Source organism: Dermochelys coriacea, chromosome 8 (assembly GCF_009764565.3).
Source record: "Dermochelys coriacea isolate rDerCor1 chromosome 8, rDerCor1.pri.v4, whole genome shotgun sequence".
In the NCBI taxonomy this organism is placed as follows: Eukaryota; Metazoa; Chordata; order Testudines; family Dermochelyidae; genus Dermochelys; species Dermochelys coriacea.
In genome coordinates this window covers 107840944-107862208 of record NC_050075.1, presented here as the reverse complement: position 1 = coordinate 107862208, position 21265 = coordinate 107840944, and the positions used below count along the sequence as shown (strand labels likewise).

General features: G+C 47.2%; 1 protein-coding gene across 5 annotated transcripts in view; it reads left to right on the top strand.

Annotated features, from left to right (window-relative positions):
- Nucleotides 1-4756: 4756 nt before the first annotated feature.
- Nucleotides 4757-21265, top strand: part of KDM4A (lysine demethylase 4A) — a 37986-nt gene continuing 21477 nt past the window's right edge. The window contains exons 1-11 of one of the 5 annotated variants that reach the window (XM_038412726.2): nucleotides 4757-4821; nucleotides 4996-5162; nucleotides 6748-6923; nucleotides 9703-9817; nucleotides 11486-11679; nucleotides 13668-13717; nucleotides 14646-14749; nucleotides 15357-15494; nucleotides 16780-17030; nucleotides 17736-17926; nucleotides 18826-19196. In XM_038412726.2, coding sequence (XP_038268654.1) covers nucleotides 5025-5162; nucleotides 6748-6923; nucleotides 9703-9817; nucleotides 11486-11679; nucleotides 13668-13717; nucleotides 14646-14749; nucleotides 15357-15494; nucleotides 16780-17030; nucleotides 17736-17926; nucleotides 18826-19196 — 1728 coding nt within the window. In that variant the 5' untranslated portion in view covers nucleotides 4757-4821; nucleotides 4996-5024. Of the gene's footprint in view, nucleotides 4822-4942; nucleotides 5163-5898; nucleotides 6034-6747; nucleotides 6924-9702; nucleotides 9818-11485; nucleotides 11680-13667; nucleotides 13718-14645; nucleotides 14750-15356; nucleotides 15495-16779; nucleotides 17031-17735; nucleotides 17927-18825; nucleotides 19197-21061; nucleotides 21245-21265 lie in introns of those variants that run through there. The other 4 variants (XM_038412727.2, XM_043520234.1, XM_043520236.1 and 1 more) reach the window with 4 other exon arrangements.

The following is a 21265-nucleotide window of genomic DNA, read 5'->3' as shown; positions in this document are numbered from 1 at the left end:
AATCTGGGATAATTTAACTGAAGTCATCACACTTGAGTAAAACTGGTGTAAGAGGTGACTGGTCCATGAAGTCCAGCAAATCCCCATGCATACCTAAGTTACTTGAGAAGGTACAGGAACTACAGAGATGGGCACTGTACCTAATTCTAGCTTAGACAGACACACATGGAAATTTGGGTAGAAACATTAATTAAGCAAATTGGATTAAGCTAAACAACATAAAGGCACTAGCAGTGGAATAAGAGCGTCCACCAGGGAAGCTCCAGTGCACCTTGGCTGTTATGGGCTATGGCCACATGTAGAACATCCTCAAGTGCCTTAAATGCCTTAGTGAGGCCACTATCTGACCGTGTGTCCTGCTGTCCCCACACGCTGCAGCACTCTGTCTTAGCTGGAAGGAGAACGCACTATGATGTCTGTCAGAAGCAGGCGGGGGGCATTGTTTAAAAATGGGGGGGCGGCGGCATGGAGCGGTGAGGATTGCATATCAATCAGCTGGCGGGAGGAGCGTGGATAACATTTGAGTCCCTCCCCACATCTGGGTGTAATGGAGGGGAAAGGACGCTGAACGCCATCAGCAGCACAGGACGCTGGCAGAGATGTGAAGTGGCCCCTTCATCGGAATGGGATTTTCACAGATGAATGGGGATGTGTGAAACCTGAGGCCACATTTACACTAGCGCGCTTACAGCGGTACAGCTGTACCCATGCAGCTGTGCCGCGGTAACATCGCTCTTGTAGCTGCTCTGTGCTGGCGGGAGAGAGCTCCCCCATCGACATAATTAAACTACCCCCAACGAGTGGTGGGAATGCGTCCCTGATCACCTCTAGTTCCAGCACCTATGCTGAGAGGGGTGGTTTTTTCACACCCCTGAGCAACATACTGACAAAAGTGCTAGTGTAGTCATAGCCTGAAACAATAGCTTGAGAACTGTGACTTGCTCCATTCAGCCCAATAGACATTCTCATCCCCCTATCCCCACTTGTCTACACACAGAAGTTGTACTACTTTACCAGCCTAGTTAACATGGTACAGCCACCTAGTGTGGATGCAAATGTACTGCTATAAAAGAGTTTACGCTGGTATAGCGTATTCCTGGATGGAAAGGGGGTCTAAGCACTCATATCCCAATGTAGGAATGCATCCGATGAAGTGGGCTGTAGCTCACAAAAGCTTATGCTCAAATAAATTTGTTAGTCTCTAAGGTGCCACAAGTCCTCCTTTTCTTTATGTCCTCATACACTCCTGGCCCAGAACTGACTGGGAATCTTGCACCAGCCTCTCTGATATCATTGTCAGTGTGGTAGCCAATCCCTCGCATTTTAGCCTAGCCCAACACCACCGGATGGGGCTTCATACCCTGCTCGCAGTCCTGCTGTAATTGGGTATGTCTGGCTTCCCCGGCCTGAGGGACTCTCACTAGCTGCACTCACATTATCACTCTAAAAACAGCTGCGTAACCAGCACTTTGAAATTGGACTTTGGGTTGGGGCTCTGAGGCCCACCCCTGTTCCTGGGCCTCAGGAACCAAGCCACAACTCCAATGTGCTGTCTATGCAGGTATTTTTAGAGCACTAACATGAACCCAGAGCCATTGACCTGGGCTGGGAGGCTCCCTGCCATGGGCTGTGTATGCATAGGGACCAGGTGGCTGCAGCTAGCCCTCCCTGTTCAATCAGAGCTGCCTGTGCCATAATTCGCTGCCTCCTAGCCTAAGGGGGCAGCCTGAAATACCTGGGCCTCATAAAACTCCGGTTGGAAGAGAGATGACAGGGAGCAAACTGGGCTTCTGCAGAAGGGCCTAACTCCAGGGGAGGAGCCTGGGGGCCAGAGCTCTATTCCAGCACAGAGAGACTTAACGGTAGCCCAGAGGGGCTGAGTGTGAGAGGGAAGCAGTCTGGGAGTCAACGCTCTATCCCAGAGCCAGAGATGACAGTAGCCCAGAAGCGACTGGGAACGCAGCCTGGAGGGCAGGCAGAAGAAGAGCCTGTTTCTTTGGATCTGGGTTACCCTGAAATGAGACTGACACTGACCCAGATGGAGAACTGAGCCATGTGAACTGCCAGGAGAGACAAAAAGTCCTGGTAAATTGTATAAAAAGCTCAATGGGGGGCTGTATTGTGGGACCCACTTGTTCAAACAACCCCAAGTTTGGATCTCTACCCACAATCCCTCACAAACTGCGGCAGATTACAAGACAATCTGAATGTGCATGTGGCACTCAGAGCCCTCGAGAGAATCAGCTGTTAAATAGTAAGATAGTCTAAACCTTAAATGTGGTGGTGACCCTGGCCCGCTATAATGTCATTCCCCGAATTACTCCCTGCTTGCTTGACCTTTTTTTTTTTAGATCCCCAGAGTGTAATGCCCATCACAGAGCCTATCTGCAACTGGTCCTACGGAACAGGATGTCATGGTTTGCATTCTATAGGCGTTCCCTGCCCCGGGGGTGGGAAGAGAAAGGGACTCTGAAATGATAGTTCTCAGCAGAGATGTGCGCTACCCCATCCCTTGCAATGGGGTGTTAATGACAAAGTCTGAGCATGACAAGGCAAAGGTTATTCATTTATGATGGTTAAGAGCAATGCTTAACGAATGTGTTCATCTGAGGGGGCTGGATAATCAGACAATGGTTTATTCAACACCACAGCTGAGCATAGTGTCAAGAGCCACCAACCCATAACCCTGTGCTCTGATGGGATCTTCCAGTCTATTTTTAAATATTTCACTTCCACACAGTGAAGCACTGGGGTAGTGCCCTTTGTAGTCTAGTCCACACTCCAGTGCGACTCACTCCAAAGTTTTGCCTGTTTAAAAATCAAAAAAAATCTTAATTTCATCTCAATACTCCTAATCCAAGATTCTAGGTGAGCCACCAGGAAAAAGAGAAAGGGATCTCACTTATCAGAAGAGGTTTGAGACCGGTCCAGTAGCCACCAAACTGGAGGGAGGCGAGCAGATGAGGTGCCAACAAAGGTGGAGATGTGACTAGTGAGCATAAGTCCTGTACCGATTTTTTGTCACATTTTGCCCTCTGGAGGGCAATGGCTTGTGAGGGCCCTGTCCTCGCTTTATATGTCTCCTAGTAACACTAAGCAACATGCTACCCAAACGCTGGTGCTTTGGGATTCATTTGATTTAAAGGTTGTTTTTACTGGTACATTTGTTTAATAAGAAAAGAAATGGTTGCAACATTTAGCAAGTAATCTCTGTGTTTGCTCCAGGTGGACGTTTGGCAGCTCCTTCCCGCCCAGTCCCAGGGCTTTTCTTGTTCTCAGCTGCTTGCATAAACATTTTAATTTGTAAAGGTTCCCCAGTAGTGACTTTCTTTTGCCTGTTCTGATCCAGCTCACCTTTGGGAGCAGGAAACATTCTGGTCCCTTCAACTAAAGCTGCCTACTACCCTCTTGCTAGTTTTAATAAGCAATCTCCACCCAAGTATCAGCCATGGGAACAATAAATGTGTCCCCAGATTTCTCTACCTTCACATTTCGGCTCATGGTGACTCCATACCATTTACCGTGGAAAAATGGCTTGCACCATCCTAATATTGAGACGTTGGTCCAGGATTCTAGAAATGAAACAGAGCGTCCCTGCCCAAATGACACACACGCTGGAACATACAGTTCTACTTTTCTGCTATCTTGCACCCTCCCACAATATAAGAAAAGTTTTTCAAACCATATCTGTGGAAGATTTTGGGTCCCCTGTTTACCTCATTTTTATTCATCTCATGTGCTTCCCCGGATCCCCCCAGCACCAGGGGGCCGGACTCTCCATCCCCCTCCCCAGGGTCCCCCTCCCCTGGGCCTCCCCCCCCAGCACCAGGGGGCCAGGGCTCCCCATACCTCTCCCCAGAGTCCCCCCAGCACTAGGGGGGCAGAGCTCCCCCTTCCCCGGGCCCCCCCAGCACTACGGGGGCAGGGCTCCCCAGCCCCCACCCACGTACTAGTGGGCAGGGCTCCCCAGGGCTCCCCCCCAGCACTAGGGGGCAGGGCTCCCCCTCCCCAGGGCTCCCCCCCAGCACTAGGGGGCAGGGCTCCCCAGCCCCCACCCACGTACTAGTGGGCAGGGCTCCCCAGGGCCCCCCCCAGCACTAGGGGGCAGGGCTCCCCCTCCCCAGGGCTCCCCCCCAGCACTAGGGGGCAGGGCTCCCCCTCCCCAGGGCTCCCCCCCAGCACTAGGGGGCAGGGCTCCCCCCCAGCACGCCCCTTCTCGCGTGGGACGTTCCGCAGAAGCGAGTCTCTTCGGGCCTGCAGTTCCCACAGTAACTGCGCCGCACCCAGCTGGAGACTCTGTAATCTGCCTGGCAACAACATATTCTCCTTTCTGATTGGCCACCTCCTACCGCCCCAACTAAGAGAGACGCTAATTCTTATTGGTTGGAATCCCAGGCTGCGCTGTGATTGGCTTAGCCCGATGAGAGGGCGGGAGGAGCTTGTGCAGTGGAAGCCGCCTGGTGGATTCTTTAGCCGGCACGCCGAGTGGAGGGATACACCTCACGTCGCTCGGCCTTGCACCTAACGTAACGTCGTCGCGCGCAGCCGTATATCCATCCGCGCCGGAACTGATTTCGGGATGCAGGAGAGATTCGTTAGCGGTGGGGGCGACGCTGGGGGAGGAGGAGAGTGATTGGCAGGTGCGCTCCGCCAATGAGGAGGCGCGGCTGGTGCGGACCCTGTGGCGATTGGCCCGCAGCGGTGCTGCCTCACCAATGGGATGGGAGGTGGGTACGCGGGGGGCGGGCTGTTTTCTCTTTCCTTCTTCCTAGGCGTATCGTGGCGGGGCCCTGGCGGAGGCCGCCGCGAGCGCCGACTGAGGTGAGGCCGCGGGGCGCGCCGGGGGGGGGCCCGCCGGCTCCGCCCGGCCCCTGAGGCGCGGGGCCCCGGAAGCGGCGCGGCGCGGCGCGGCGCGCGGGCGCGGGCTCGCGGGGCGGGGCGGGGCGGGGCGGGGCTCGCCGGGCGCGGGCTCACTGGCTTCCGCTCTCTGCCCAGGGGGCGCGGGGCCCGCGCGGGCCGGGACCATGGCCGCGGAGCTGGAGAGCCTGAACCCCGGCGCCCGCATCCTGACCTTCCGCCCCACCGCCGCGCAGTTCCGCGACTTCGGCCGCTACGTCGCCTACATCGAGTCCCAGGGCGCCCATCGGGCCGGGCTCGCCAAGGTGAGCGCGGGCTGGAGCTCCCGGGCCCCGAGCTCGCTCCTCGCGCCCGGGGCCGAGCCTGCCGGGAAGGGCCGCGGCTGGGCCCGCCTGAGCCGTTCCGCCCGCCCCGGGCAGGGTCCGGCTCCGGGTCCGGGTGCTGTGCCCCGGCCGCCCCCCGGGGTTAGCCCTGGGGACTGGACTGGGCGGGCCGTGGCCGGCCCCCCCCCAGCGCCGTGGCTGCCGCCGCCTCACAGCACCGAGAGACCCCGGCCAGGTCTGCGTCGGGCGCCCCGGGCCTGAGGAGCCCGCTACGGCCTTGCCCAGGGGCCGGCTCCGCGAGCTGCAGATGCTGCTTTTCCGAGGTGGTGCGGCAGCTCGGCCTGTCCGAAGCTCAGAGCCGTATTCGCTGCCGCGTAAGGGCTCGGCCTGTGTGCGGACCAGTGGTAGGGGAGCTGCCATGGACAGCGACAAGGTGCCTGAGGAAGTATCTTTGACTGGACCAGCTTCTGTTGGAGGGAGACGAGCTTTCGAGCTTGCGCAGAGCTCTTCTTCTGGGGTCTGTAGCTATACGCAAGTTCAAAAGCTTGTCTCTCACCAGCAGACGTTGCTCCAGTCAAAGATATTGCCTCCCCCACCTGGTCTCTCTTATTCTGGGATAGACACAACTCCATCAACACTGTATACAGGAAAGTCGTGCAGTTTGGAGTTGAACCGAACTTTCTAGTTCCTGCTCACAGACCATCATTAAAAGCAATTCTAAGAAGCTTGACGTCGTCCTGCTCCTGTTACATTTGTTCCTTGCTGACTGAATAATCATGGTTCTCTGGGTAAAGCTTCTCTCATAGGCTGTGTTCCCTCTAATTCATCACATCCATGTGCAGAATGAATTTTGGTATGTGCACCAATATGGAAGTGATGTGTGACACATCACCTTGGTACTGGTGCAGATAACAAAATTCATGTGGTGGGGGGTGGGGCCGAGGGGTCTGGAGTTTGAGAGGGGACTCAGGGCTGGGGCAGAGGCTTGGGGTGTGGGGGGATGAGGGCTTTGGGGTGGGGCCAGGGATGAGAGGTTTGGGGTGTGGGAGGGGATTTAGGCCTGGGGCAGAGGGTTGGGTGCAGGGGAAGAGGTCCCCGGCTAAGGGTGAAGGCTCCTGGGTGGGGCTGGGGATGAGAGGTACAGAAGGGGGCTCAGGGCTAGGGCAGAGGGTTGAGGAGTGTGGGCTCTGGAGTGGGGCCAGGGGCTGAGGGGTTTGGGGTGCAGGCTGCCCCAGGGCTGCAGTGGGGAGAGAGGACTCCCCCCAGCCCTCTCTAGCCACCACAGCGCAGGGCTGGGGGAGAGGTGCCTCTCCCCGGCTGTGGCAGCTCCAGCAGGGCTGGGCTGGGCCGGGCCGGGCCGAGCCGAGGGAGGGGCTCCTCCCCGGCTGGCCACGGCAAATGTGGGGCAGGTCCACAGTAGGGAAGGGTGCCTCTCCCTGCTGCAATCCTGAGCCCTTGCACAGGACTTAATAGGCGGCTGTGTGGCCATGCAGCTGAAAGGGAATTTAGCAATTCGACCTATGAACTACGTTTTCTGATCTTTGCCTTTTATTCTGTGAACCATCAGGTAATTCCCCCAAAGGAATGGAAACCGCGAACATGCTATGATGATATTGATGAACTGGTCATCCCGGCTCCAATTCAGCAGGTGGTGACTGGACAATCTGGCCTCTTCACACAGTACAACATCCAGAAGAAGGCTATGACTGTCCGGGAATTTAGAAGAATTGCAAATAGTGACAAGTAAGAGTGTTCGTGCCTGCAATTTAACATCTGTGGGGCTTATGCATCAGTTATCATCACACAGCTTTCTCTCCATTTAGTGTATAGTTAAATGGATTCTCTTGGGTAGAGGTATTTAGCTGGTTAACCTTTAAAGAACATTTTAGCGATGACAGTTTTCTTTAAAATGACAATGCAAAAATGGCATATTAATTAACAGATCTGTCCTGCTGCACTTTACTTCTGTTAGTCCTGTATGTATAGTTAGGATTATGTTTTCCCATGTGCATTACTTTGCCTTTATCAACTTTGAATTTATCTGCCATCTTGTTGCCCAGATTTGTGAAATCCCTTGGTAACACTCTGCAGTCTGCATTCAACTTAACTATCCTGACTGATTTGTATGTTGGCTGCAAACTTTGCCACCTCATTGTTTGCTCCTTTTTCCAGGTCATTTATGAATATGTTGAACCGCACGGGTCCCAGTACAGATCCTTGGGGGACCCTGCTATTTACCTCTCCGTTCTCAAAACTGACCATTTATTCCTGCCCTTTGTTTCCTGTCTTATATCCAGTTACTGATCCATGAAAGGGCCTTCCCTCTTATCCCATGATTGTTGAGTTTGCTTATGAACCTTTGAAGTGAGACCTTGTCAAAGGCTTTCTGAAAGTCCAACTGTATTATACCTACTAGATCACCCGTGTCCACATGTTTGTTGCTCCCCCCCCCCCCCCGATAATTCTAATAGACTGGTGAGGCATGATTTCCCTTTACAAAATGTGTTGACTCTTCCCTGACACATTGTGTTCACCTATGTGTCTGATAATTCTGTTCTTTGTTGTTGTTTCTACCAATTTGCCTGGTACTGAAGTTAGGCTTAGTAGCCTGTAACTGCCAGGATCTCCTCTGGACCCTTTTAAAAATATTGACATTACATTTAGCTCTCCGCCAGTCATCTGGTACAGAAGCTGATTTAAGTAGTAGGTTACATACCAAAGTAAGTAGTTCTGCAATTTCATATGAATTCCTTCAGAACTCTTTAGTGAATGTCATCTGGTCCTGGTGACCTATTACTGTTTAATTTATCAGTTTGTTCCAAAACCTTCTCTGCTGACATCTCGATCTAGGACGGTTCCTCAGAGTTGACACCTAAAAAGAATGGCTCAGGTGTGGGCATCTCCTTCACATCCTGTGCAGTGAAGACCAATACAGAGAATTCACGTAGTTTTTCTTCAACTGCCTTGTCTTTCTTGAGTGCTGCTGTAGCACCTTGATTGTCCAGTGGCCTCAGTGATTGTTTGGCAGGCTTCCTGCTTCTGATGCACTTAATGTTTTTTGTGTTTTGCTGTTAGTTCTTGTGTCTTTTAACATAAGAACGGCCCTACTGGATCAGCCCAAAGGTCCATCTAGCCCAGTATCCTGTCTTCTGACAGTGGCCAATGTCAGGTGCTTCAGAGGGAATGAATAGAACAGATAATCATCGGGTGATCCATTCCCTGTCATCCATGCCCAGCTTCTGGCAGACAGAGGCTAAGGATACCATCCCTGCCCATCCTAGCTAATAGCCATTGATGGACCTGTCCTCCATGAATTTATACAGTTTTTTTTTTTAACCCTTTTTTGCTAGTTGCTCATCAAATTCTTTTTTGACCTGCCCGATTCTATTCCATAGTTTATGCTCCTTTCTACTTTTCTTCAGTAGGATTTGATTTCCAGTTTTTTAAGGATGCTTTTTTGCCTATAACTGCCTGTTTTACTCTGTTTAGCTGTGGTGGCATTTTCTGGTCCTCTGGGTTTTTTTTTTTTGTTTGTTTTTTTTAAACTGATGTACAAGAAGGAAAAGATGGAAATTGACCTGCAGGCTCTACATAGAGTTTAAGACCAGAAGAGACCACCAGATCATCTAGTATGATACCAACATCACCCAGCACTTGCTCACCGAACCTAACAACTGAAATTACAAGTAGTTTGCAGGGCTGGAAATTAGAAACAAATAGTTTTTCATGATTAACTGAGCACCCTTGACCTTGAGTTATTGAAAGACCACAAATTTGGAACCCAACAATGTTGTTTTTATAGTCACTCATAAAACTGAGTTTAGCTATTTTATTGCAGTGTTTGAAACCCCAAAAGTTGCATTACTACACTAGTTTCTGTGATCCAGAAAGTGAAATTTTCATTAGTTTCCATTGTTCTAGCTGAGAGAAATTAAAAAGTAAACTAGACTTAAATGCTACCACTACTTTATGAAATAAATGTAATTTTTAGTAAATTAACTTTTTGAAAAGATGATATTCCCTCGACAAGATGTGGCTTGAGGACTAAAGAAGAAACTAATTAAATGCTCGTTATTCCATTTTGTTCAGTGCAGGTTGTTCCTTTAAACAGTAAAGGATAAACTGTATGCTTTGCAAACTTGTAACTTGCTGGGGGAGTTATGCTGGGGATTAGTATTTCAGTAGTACCTACGGATCCCAACTACGGTAGGGGTCCCATTTTGCCAGACACTGTACAAAGAGCAGGTGAGGAAACACAGGCACAGAATTGAAGCGACTTGCCCACTGTCGCACAACAGGTTATGGCAGAGCGGAAAATAGAGCCTGGATCCCAGTCCAGTGCTCTAGCTACTCAGAGATACGCTAAATATGTCTTTTTGTTCAAAAATTTAATAAAAGAATATAGCCTTCTGTCTGCTTTCTTAATTCTGGGCTTTTGCTCTAAACTCTAATGTATTGAGTTGCAAAGTTTTTGTTGATTTAAATGAGTTGATGAAACGGCTTTTTTTTTTCTTTTTTAAAGGTACTGCACACCCCGATATACCGACTTTGAGGACCTTGAGCGGAAATACTGGAAGAACCTCACTTTCAATGCCCCCATCTATGGTGCTGATGTTAATGGCACGCTCTATGAGAAGGTGAAGGAAAATGCTTTGTCTTCTAGTGGCATCCTTGTGAATCTTGATAGGGTTTATCATGTAAACTCTCTGCCCTGGAATTCAGCTTTGCAAAGTTTGAGGTGTTTTAATGGAGTTCATAGCAGACTTCTGTCTTCTGAAATATATTACCTAGGAGATGCAATCAGTTGTACCTCTATCATATTTGTAATTTAATCAGAATTATTGAGGCTGACTAGAAGACACATCACTGAGAGTTTTTATGTTTATCCATTAATTAGTGCTTCATTGTAATACAGTTGGAAACTCCTGGGAGCCAAAATTAATTAAAAATATAAATATAGGTAAGGCACAAGGTTGACTTAATGGTGCTAATGTACTTACGAATACAAATGAGCCTGAAATGAAGACTAGCAGGGAACACGTATCGCCTGTGTAGCCTGCTGCTGTACACAATTCCGTGGGGGACTCTTTGTAATTTGATAACTTAATTGTGGTGTGACTCACCCTGATAGCTGTGACATGCTGATAACCATCAGAACTGAGTGCATAATCATGCAGCAATATTTTGCCGGTAAGAGTTTGGTAGACTAGAACAGTAATTTTCAAACTGTGGTCTGTGGACCTCTGTCTAAGATTTCCAAAGAGGTGCGCACCTCCATTCAAAAATTTGTAGGGGTCTATTCCAGTCTTTCAACAGGAGTTTGGAAGGAAACACAGCGGTAAGGAAGCAAAACATGACATCTGGATGCTGAAGTCCTTCCCCTTGGACAGGACCAGTGTAGTGGGTGGTGGTGTATGCTTTCTACACCTGTGTTGCCAGTCTGCGTGGCTCACCCTGAAGTGTTTGTCTCTAGAGCAGGGGTGGGCAAACTACGGACCGTGGGCCGGATCTGGCCCATCAGGGCTTTGGATCCGGCCAGTGGGATTGGTGTCTCCGTGGGCTCCGCACCGCTCCCAGAAGCGGCTGGCACCATGTCCCTATGGCCCCTGGGGAGGGGGTGGCGGGGCAGAGGGCTCAGTGCACTGCTCTCCTCTGCAGCTTCCTCCCCCGAAGCTCCCATTGGCCAGGAATGGGGAACCGCTGCCAATGGGAGCTTTCGGGGAGGTAGGTGCAGGTGAAGGCAGCATGCGGAGCCCCCTGCCCCTCCCATCGTCTTCCTCCCCCTCTCCCCCCCCCGGGCCACAGGGACGTGGTGCCTGCCACTTCTGGGAGCGGCACAGGGCCAGGGCAGGCAGGCAGCCTGCCTGAGCCCTGCTGCACTCCGCTATTGGAGCCTGCACCCCAACTGTGTGCCTCAGCCCTACATTCATGGCCCTGCATGCAGTTTCCCCACCCAGATGTGGCCCTTGGGCCAAAAAGTTTGCCCACCCCTGCTCTAGATGCTAGGGGATTTCAGACTCATGTCACGCACGTCCCTCTTTGATTTCTGGCCTTTAACTGCTTCTAATCACACCCCTCATTAACATCTCAGCATAAACACAGGCTAATAGAAGATGAGACTTGTATTTAAAAGGCCGGGGGGAGGTCATGGGGAGGTGAAGACTTCGGATTGCTCAGCAAAATTGAAAAACAAATCTGTGTCCCAAAGTACAATGACGTAGGGCTGAGCGTTATATAACTGATGTCTTGCTAACTTGTTGCTTTCCTTGCTGATTCTTGCTTAATCTGAGCTCCATGTTTTGCAGCATGTACATGAGTGGAATATTGGCAAGTTGAACACAATCCTGGACGTAGTGGAGAATGAAAGTGGCATAACCATCGAGGGAGTGAATACTCCTTACCTCTACTTCGGCATGTGGAAAACCTCCTTTGCCTGGCATACTGAGGACATGGACCTCTATAGTATTAATTACTTGCACTTTGGAGAACCCAAGTCATGGTAAGGTTTCCTGGAGTAGCCTCCAAGATTCACTAGAGAGAGAATACCATAAACTATTGGAGTCCCTCGATAAATGAGGAGGGACAGATGGGCAAACAAGAGATAGAGATTACTAGGAAAATAGTGGCTTTTTTTCCTCCATCTCCTCAGGCTACTGCTCCTTTACTCCCTGGGAATTCTGTGCCACTGCGTGTGCGCATAATTCATATCCCCCACAGATTTTTTTTTTTTTTTGCTTCCCCGCAGAAAAATTACTTCTGACGGGGAAGCCAAGGGGAGCTGCAAGAGTGGTCATGTATCCCTGCCTGGCAGCACGGGTGGAGCGGTAAATCACCCCCAGGGGGTGCAGGGCTGGGGACGCTCTGGCCAGTGGCTCGTACCCTGCTCCATGCTCGGCTCTAATTCTGGCTTGGGTGGGGACGGGGAGGATGGGACTTCCTTTTCCTCTGCAAGGAGTAGCCAGGGCTGGGCCACACCCACCCCCAGAAACTTCCCCCAGCTGCAGGAAGCTTTGTGCCCTCCCGCTTCCTGCCACTATCCCTCCTCAGTCACGGAGGGAGGAGTCCCTATACAGGGAACTGCTTCCCCGGCAGCCCAACCCCCATGCATCCAGGAAATTCTAGCTGCTTAGTGCTATTGTTTCAATCTGGGGCAATTAATTAATATAGCTAGAAGGGTTGGAAATGGTTTTGGGGGGGAAAGTGTAGAGTACATGAAAGGAATACACAGAGACACCCCCAAATCCTGAAAGTGCAAAGCTTGTAGGAGTGCTTTATCTTCTTAACCCCTTCCACACTAGTACTATGTTCGCTAATGTAGTTCAAACTTCTCCCTTTCTGTTACGCCTTTGGCTGCACAAATATACCGTGATTTCAAGTACTTCAGAGACTTCTCCCCAGACTCTTGCCTAAGCAAACGAGATTTAATATTTTAGTGGAAGTGATGACCAATTATTGGATTATTTTAGGTAGAATGCAGTAGCAACATTTGCTTGATAAAAATTGTAGTAAGAGTATTTTATCAAACTAAGCAAATGTGTAGTGAGAAGATTTAAATAAAGCAAATCCTGATGGACAGACAGTTAAACTGATCAGCATATCGTAATCCTCAACAGTGAGGGGGGATTTTAAATTATTGTAACTTACTGTAATTTAGAAGGGTGGTGGGTCATCCTGACCTAAATGCTTTTCTTCTGCATTTGGAAGTTTCCAGTGCCTCGCATTGGGGAGCCCTCTCGCACTGGAGGAACTGTGTGTTTCCAGTACAGGGCAACAGGAGAGATGGGTATCACATCTTGATTGGAGTGCTTAGAGTGTATGGTTCCAAATGCCTTAGAAATATTGGAGTCCTTAGGGTTGCAGTTTGGTACCCTTGTCAAGCATGGCATTTTCTGCAGTGCAGAGACAGCATTGAAGTTGGATACTTTTCAGTGACAGATATCTGCCAGGAAGGGCACCTATCGCAGAGGTGAAATTAAACATTGCTCTTTTTCTCTGGTTAGTGTGAATCCAGGTGGGAAACTGGCTTTTCCAGTGGGGAGAATAGACTATACGGGGACGTCCCCTGGGAGACTCATGGGCTCCCTTGTATTACCAGTGTTTCAAACAATGTTCTCCCAGCAATCTGTCTGCAACTAACAGGAGGCTCAAATGCCAGTTTGAACTAACAGGTACATTTCCAAACTTGTTCATGCTGGAAAGCAGCTGTTTGAGTTTCCAGGCTGTTGAAGAGAGAAATAGATGGAGTTTTCCTGTATGTAACAGGGTCAAATCAATACTGTATCGCTGGCCTAACCAATCATTTCACCAGTAATTCTCATCTGTCCTTGGAGAAAAGAGAAAATTGAGTGAGCTAATATAGGTTGGTGGGATAAATAGGCAATCTACATCTTGCTGTCTGTTCTATATTTCAAGTTGAAAATGGATTTTTTTTAAAAAAACCAAACTTTCTTGTCCCTTTTTTTTACTGGTTTGCTCTTGTGACTGCAGGTATTCCATCCCTCCAGAGCATGGGAAGCGACTGGAGCGACTTGCCAAAGGTAATCATTCAACTCTTCTCTGTCCTGATCCTATGTTCTGCCTCTTACATGGGGTGGGGGGATAATTATGATAGGCTTCAGTTCTCTGCCAGACTGTAACATGCTTACGTGTTCACATGGGTATGGACTGTAATTCTGTATGTGGTGATACAATTGTTTTCATAACCTCATATTATCAAGTGACAAGTTATTTTTGTGTTTCTTGCTATAAGAGGAACACTCAAGACTAAAATGTTTTATAAATTAAAACTCAGGCTATAAAAACTGTACTCACTCCACTATTCATGTTCAAGTTTTTGCCCTTAGTTTAGCTTGGACTATGGAATTAGACTTGTTAATCTTGTATTCTGCCTGATGCACAACTGTGCTATTGCTTATGGGTTTTAATAATAAGAGTATCATTTAATCCCCATGAGCTGTCTTCTTTGACTCTTACTAAAATTTCAACACCTGTTCTGTTCATAGTGGTTTTGTTGAACTTATATAAAAGGCTGCATTTTGAACATAAACTACTTGGTTGCCAAGTATTAAAAATGTACTTAATTTTCCAAAATAGGGAATTACCCATCTGTTGCTGTCACTTGAATTTGCTTAAAAGGCAAGAAAAGAATATGCAGATGGTCTTTGCTCTTTTGATAAAGGTTTCTGTTGACTTGGGAAAGGTAACTGCACCCCATCGCCTATATTGTAGAGAAGGCCTCTTTAAGGCCTGCAGCTATATCTGCTTAGGTCACCAATACGATTTCTGACCATGTCTTCCTTACATAGTATAGGTTTGTACAGTCCAGAATGGAATACACCTATTCTAGGCCAGAGGGAACATACTTTATGTGGGCAGTAACTTTCCTACTAGAGTACTGATTAACTTACTTTTTCCTGGTTTCAGCAGCAGAGCATTCAACATCTCTCCATACCCTTCTTTAAACAGGCTTCTTTCCAGGAAGTGCCCAGAGTTGTGAAGCTTTTCTCCGTCACAAGATGACCCTCATCTCTCCATTGATATTGAAGAAATATGGCATCCCATTTGATAAGGTGAAGGGAAAAGGCCTGGGATACTTTTAAGTATGGCAAGTCCAGTCAAAGGGTTCCCAGAATGTCTGCTGGGAGAGACAGGGTGGGGATTTCCGAGGAGGGCAGATGGGAAGGGATTTTTTTTTTTAAGCTAATCGGCAAAAGAAAATGTTTAAAATGTAAATTCTTATGATGTACATGTGACTAGGACTTCTAGAAGCATACTCTCTAACCTGTATCTTCTGTGGTCTTGGAGTGTCTGACCACGTCTGTTTATGCAGGTGAATTGCCGAGGATCTGAGTTTTGCCAACAGTTTTCTGCTGTATATTTAATACTGTACTATCTTGAGTTTTGGACTGTAGTTCATTGCACTGCAATAAGGGACCTGAGTAGGGCATTAATCTATTTGCTTGCCTGGCCAGCATAGCTTGAAATAAACACTCTAAGTCCTTTTGTCTTCACTGTAATTTTACCAGCTACTGCTGAGTGAGTCTCTCCAGCATGGTAAGGAAACAGTGAAAATCCTTGCATAAGAGGAGAGCAAAGGCAGCTTGTATATCAAACCCAGGAGAATGAGAACTATTTTGTGAACCAGTTAACTGTCTTTGTGGGCTTCCTTTCTTTTAGGTGACACAGGAAGCTGGAGAATTCATGATAACATTCCCTTACGGTTATCATGCAGGGTTTAATCATGGGTTTAATTGTGCTGAATCTACCAACTTTGCTACGCTTCGATGGATAGAATATGGAAAGCAGTCTGTGTTAGTAAGTGGTCTACTGTCCTTTTTTTTATTGCATATGAAAAAATCTGCTTTGGTGTATTTTTGACATCTAGTTCTTTGACTGATGGTCTAGAACAAACCATTGTTTCTATCTCGTATAACTACAGGCAGCAGAGTCAAATGAGCCTCTTATCTAGTGGCTTGGTGCCCATTTAGACTCTGGGCAGCAAATGATGGAACACCAATCTCTTCCTCTGGATATCTCAGATGGGATCATGTTAAGGGTTTAGAGCATAAGAGATTAAACTGTAACTGCTGGGTAAGACTGAGGTGGTACTGGAAGGTTGCACATTATGGCAGGGTCTTAGGCCAAGTCTAAACAGGTTTTTGTACCAACTGTAGCTGTTTCACTTAGAGATGTTTTTGTACTGAGGTAATTAAATTGGCACAACCCTTAGTGGGACATAGTTATATCATCACAAAGGTGTCTTTTACTAGTATAACTTATTCTGCTTTCCTTAAGGGAATAGGCTACATTGGTATAAACACCTTTATACCTATATAACTGGTGGTACAGCCCTACCTCTGCTAGGATAGTTAAAGCGATACAACTTTTGTGTGTAGACAAGCTCACAAGCAACAGACTGCTGTTTGCCAGAGAACTCAACTAAAAGTCTATTTATGAAGTATAGAGCCTGTTCAGTCCAAACAGTCGCTCCCTCTCACCACCATGCAAGGCCATCCTTACTTTCCGACCCTGGACACACACAAATTAAGATTTGCTAGTCCTGGAAGTGTAACTCTGGGCAACAGGAGTCAACTTTCTGCCAGTAAGCAGAGAACTTTAGAAGCTAAAGACCTGTCCCTGGACCCAACTGCATTGTCATCTAAGCTGCAGATACTATGTAAGCTTCATCTCTGCAATGTAAAGATCAGAGGGCCCAAACAGAAATTTCTGGAAATGGGGAGGAGTTCAAACAACCTGCAAATTGGGTTGGTGCTCTTAACTAAGTGGATAACTCCGCCAGTAAGTCGATGCACTCTGGTGTGGTTTTTCTTTTTGGCTAGCAACCTGCTCGCTCTCCTTGTTTCTGTTCTGTCATTTATGCTGACTTCCTTACGTGATCTTGTACAAGCCATTTAATCTTTGTCCTCACTAATTCCCCAGTTATAATAGGTGGACAATCCTGACAAGGGAGATTTTAGATGTGTGAGTCTCACCACTTGGGGGTATTTTGGATCAGTTGAGATACAAAAGAACAAAGTGGTATTGGGTGGGAAAATAAAATGCTTATGTAATTGGCCTAGTGTCTTCTGTGCAACTGCAGTGCTCATGTCGGAAGGATATGGTGAAGATCTCCATGGATGTTTTTGTGAGGAAATACCAGCCAGATCGCTACAAGCTCTGGAAAGCTGGGAAAGATGTGACTGCCATTGACCACACCCTTCCCACACCAGAGGCAGCAGAGTTCTTCAAGGGGGAGCTCTTCCAGAAAGTCAAGAACGGGAAGCAGTGCAGTGAGGAAATAGAAACTGGAGAGGCATGTAAAGAGGATGTAGACATGGATGAGAAGAAGAGGTATGTCACATAGTGGTGAATGCTTCCCTGTTCAATGACAAGCCAGTGTAACCTGCTGCATTGGAATGCTTTACATTCCTATGGAACATCAGCAGCTGGGATTGGGCTGGTTCCTGTCTCAGGAAGAGGATTTGCTCTTCACTAAAATGGTTAGGTCCAAGCTGATGTGTATCTGTCAGGGGAGAAATGGCAGGGAGCTGTACAACAGCACTAGTTTGATCCACCATGGTTTGACTACTTAGGTCATTGCTGTCCAAAGCCTGAAGTTGGGGAGCAGTGCTGTATGTTGGAGACCAGAACAAAGAAGCTTTCTGTTGGGATTGTGGAAACATTCTCCATGGCCAAATTCCAGCAGCGTCAATGCTGGAGTTGCCATGGTAGTACATAATTCCTATTCATTGTTGCTTAAGGAATAGTTTAACAGTGATGTCTAAGCTGGTGGTCTTGAATTTTACGTAAGGGGAGGCGATGTACTCTGGCATCTGTTAATCATGCATTGTGAGGCTGAGGGAACCTAAGGATGAATGGTACTACACGAGGCTGTTTTGGAATAGCCAAGAGAGTGCATGGCTTGCCCAATGCTGGTTTCTAAAATTCCTGGCATCTGGCATATGACCCAAACCAGGCATTTCTTGAGGGTACTGACCTGACATTTCACCTAAGTAATTCTGTGTGATCAACCACTTGTGGGTTTGTTTTCTGCAGTCTGCCCAAGCATCGCATAGGAACCAAGAGGCACAGGGTCTGCCTCGAGGTGCCCCAAGAGGTGAGTCAGAGCGAAGCCTTTCCTAAGGAGGAGCTGAGCTCAGCGCAGTATGAGGTGGAAGTGGCAGAGCCTCCTGTCAGACCCACTAGTGAGCTTGTGCAGCAGGGTGAAGATGGACTCCCAGTTTCAGGTAATTGCTTCTCAAGTTCTGTCTTGCTGTATAGTATGATAAGTTTTTGTGTTTTAAAGGTCAGACAGATCAGAGGCATTGGTGCTGAATCCAATCTTAAATAAGAGGCCATTTGAGTTTGACAGCGTGTCACAAAGGCCTGTTTGAACCTTGACAAGCAGAATGTTTGGGATATTCATGTGCCTGGGGTTTCCTTCTCCAGAGTCCCTCTTTAGGAGGCTTTCAATTTATTGCCCTCTGCTCCTGGGTGTGGGACATTTTTGCCTCCACCACTGGTTCATATGGAGACCACTGCTTGCCTGAATGATTTTGTTAGCACCCGACATGTAGGTGGCACTTCTAGTTAAGAACAGGAGGAGGAGACCAACATGAGCAGGGTGGAGGGAGGGGAAGAACAAGGGTGCAGACAATTGTCTTGTGGCTGCTTGGATGATTGAAAATGTCCTTGGAGCTTCTTATTTCCAAGGAGCCTCAAAGGAAAGAGGAAGTGTTTGAGATTTCTGTAAAAAAGCTGGCCCTTCTAGCTTCTAGAATTCTCTAGTCTTTCCACTTCATCATTTCCCTCTGTCTAGAAACATACTGGATGCTTCAACAGTCCTGGCCAGAGAGCTTCTATGACATTAGACAAGTGACTAGACAGGGAGGAAAAGGGCAAGGGTCAGTCGCTCAGTAAAGCACTTGCATATCTTACCGTAGGATCCTTCCTGCTAAGCAGTGTGTGAACCACCTGACAGGATGTTTGAACAAATCAGCTACTGTTTCCTGATTGTGCATTCCGTTTCTTCTGCACAGCCAGGAACCTCCTATCTCGTGGTTGTCTTCTCCATCACTTCATAGTGTCTAATTCATGACAGTCTCCAAGCTGGCCTGACTTCATCAACAATCTGTCTTTGTTTCAGATTATGTGGATTCTTCAGAAGTCAAATTTGAAGAACTGAAAAATGTGAAACTGGAAGAGGAGGAGGAGGATGAGGAAGAGCAAGAGGCAGCTGCACTGGATCTTTCCATTCCTCATTCAGTCTGTTCCACCTCAGCCCTCGCTGCTTCTAAGCCGAGTTCAGCTTTCAGCCTTCAGTCCAGCTCTCCAGTATATTCTTCTACTTCAGACTCTGAGTCAGCTGAACTCTTGCCCAGAAGAACTGTTGGCCAAGCCGGGGTTCTTACTGTTCATAGCTATGCTAAAGGAGATGCCAATAGGGCTGACAGTGAACATGCCTCAGGGAAGAAAGCCAGCGTGACAGCCAGTATGAATGAACAGGAACTTGCAGAGGTATGAATGGCAGCTGTTGATGGGGAAAGTTCAGAACTGCATTATGCTGTGGTGAATTTGGTGGGTTTGTTAAATTGTAAGTGTCCATCTATTGCACTCATGCTTTTGATTCTACTGGTGTCAGTACAACAGATCTCCTTACTTGGTAATTTCTCTGTCATTTAATTTTTACAGTGGGACCTGACTGTAATTTTAAATTAAAATTATCATTCAGACCCTCAATGTTTCGGTACTGTCACCTCACAAACTGGATCGAGAGAAACCTTTTTCCTTTGGATGTATAATACTACCAGGGACACAAGTCAAAAAATCACACATTTTGAAAAACAAATTTCTTTAAATCAACAGATCCTTTTTAGAGATTTGTTTTAAAGAAAGATTTAAAGAGAACATTTCAAAAATTTGTCAGGTTGATAAAAGCTGTCTTGGGACCAACAACATACAAGATATTAGTTAAAACCCTTGTTTTATTCGTGTCAAGTTATTGCTAGCTTACCTTAAAACTTGTTACATTTTTACTAAACTCACAGAATCTATATAAATATAACGATAAGGTCTAAATTAACTGTTACCACTCAAGAAAGAGATCTTTGAGTGTTTGTGGATAGATTTCTGAAAACATCCACTCAGTGTGCAGCGGCAGTTAAAAAAGCTAACAGAATGTTGGGGATCATTAAGAAAGAAAGGGATAGATAATAGGACAGAAAATATCACATTGCCTCCATATCAATCCAGGCTACACCCACATCTTGAATACTGCATCCAGATGTGGTCACCCCATGTCAAAAATGATATATTGGAATTGGAAAAGGTTCAGAAAAGGGAAACATAAATGATTAGGGGTATGGAACAGCTTTGTATGAAGAGAAATTAATAAGACTACAACTTTTTAGCTTGGAAAATAAACTAAGTGGGGGATATGATTGAGGTCTATAAAATCAAGACTGGTGTGGAGAAAGTAAATAAGGAAGTGTTTACTTCTAACACAAGAAGTAGGGCTCACCAAATGAAATTAATAGGCAGCAGATTTAAAACAAAAGGAAGTATTTCTTCACATAACACAGTCAGTCTGTTAAACTCTTTGCCAGAGGATGTTGTGAAGGCCAAGACTATAACAGGGTTCAAAAAAGAATTAGATAAATTTATGGAGGATGGGTCAATCAATGGCTGTTACCCAGGATGGGCAGGGTTGGTGTCTCTAGGCTCTGTTTGCCAGAAGCTGGGAATGGGTGACAGGAGATGGATCACTTGATGATTCCCTGTTCTGTTCATTCCCTCCGGGGCACCTGGCATTGGCCAGTGTCGGCAGACAGGAGACTGGGCTAGATGGACCTTTGGTCTGACCCATATGGCCGTTCTTACGTTCTATAAAAAAATTGAAATTAAAATGAAAGCTGTTCAAATTCTCTTGTTCCACTTCCCTTTTATTGGATAGTCTCTTATAGTAAGAAACCCTTTCTTTAGTCTTCCTAAATGGTTTTACCGGTTGTATTTTAGGGGGGAGATTTTTAGCTCAGGTAGCTTTGAGGTGGTGGTGCTGAAACAGGCTCAATCTCACTTTAAAACAAAATATCACAGATTGATCAAGAGAGCATGACTTGATCAGTCTGTGTGAACCCAAAAAATATAAAATCCAAACTGATAATACATATACTTTGGTGTCTTTAAAGGGCCAGATTTACAAAACTAAAAAGTTATGAATCAAGTCAGGAACTGTATAAATTATATTGGTCCATTACTAGATGGAGATGGTGGAATTGTCAGTAGTGCTGAAGTGTTCATTTAAATATTTCTGTTCTGTATTTGGGGTGGAGCAGGGGAGTCAGATTTGTGCGTACATCACAATGAAATACTTCTCATTCCAGTAATAACTCAGGAGGATGTTAAACAGCAGCTACTAAAAGTAGACCTCTTTAAATCAGCAGTTCCAGATAACTTGCTTCTGAGTTTATTAAAAGAGCTGGCCAAGGAGCGTTCTGGACCATTAATGTTGATTGGTCAGTAACCCTTGGAATACTTGGGAAGTGCCGGAGGACTGGAGGAAAACTAGGTAAATGGGATGACCGTGA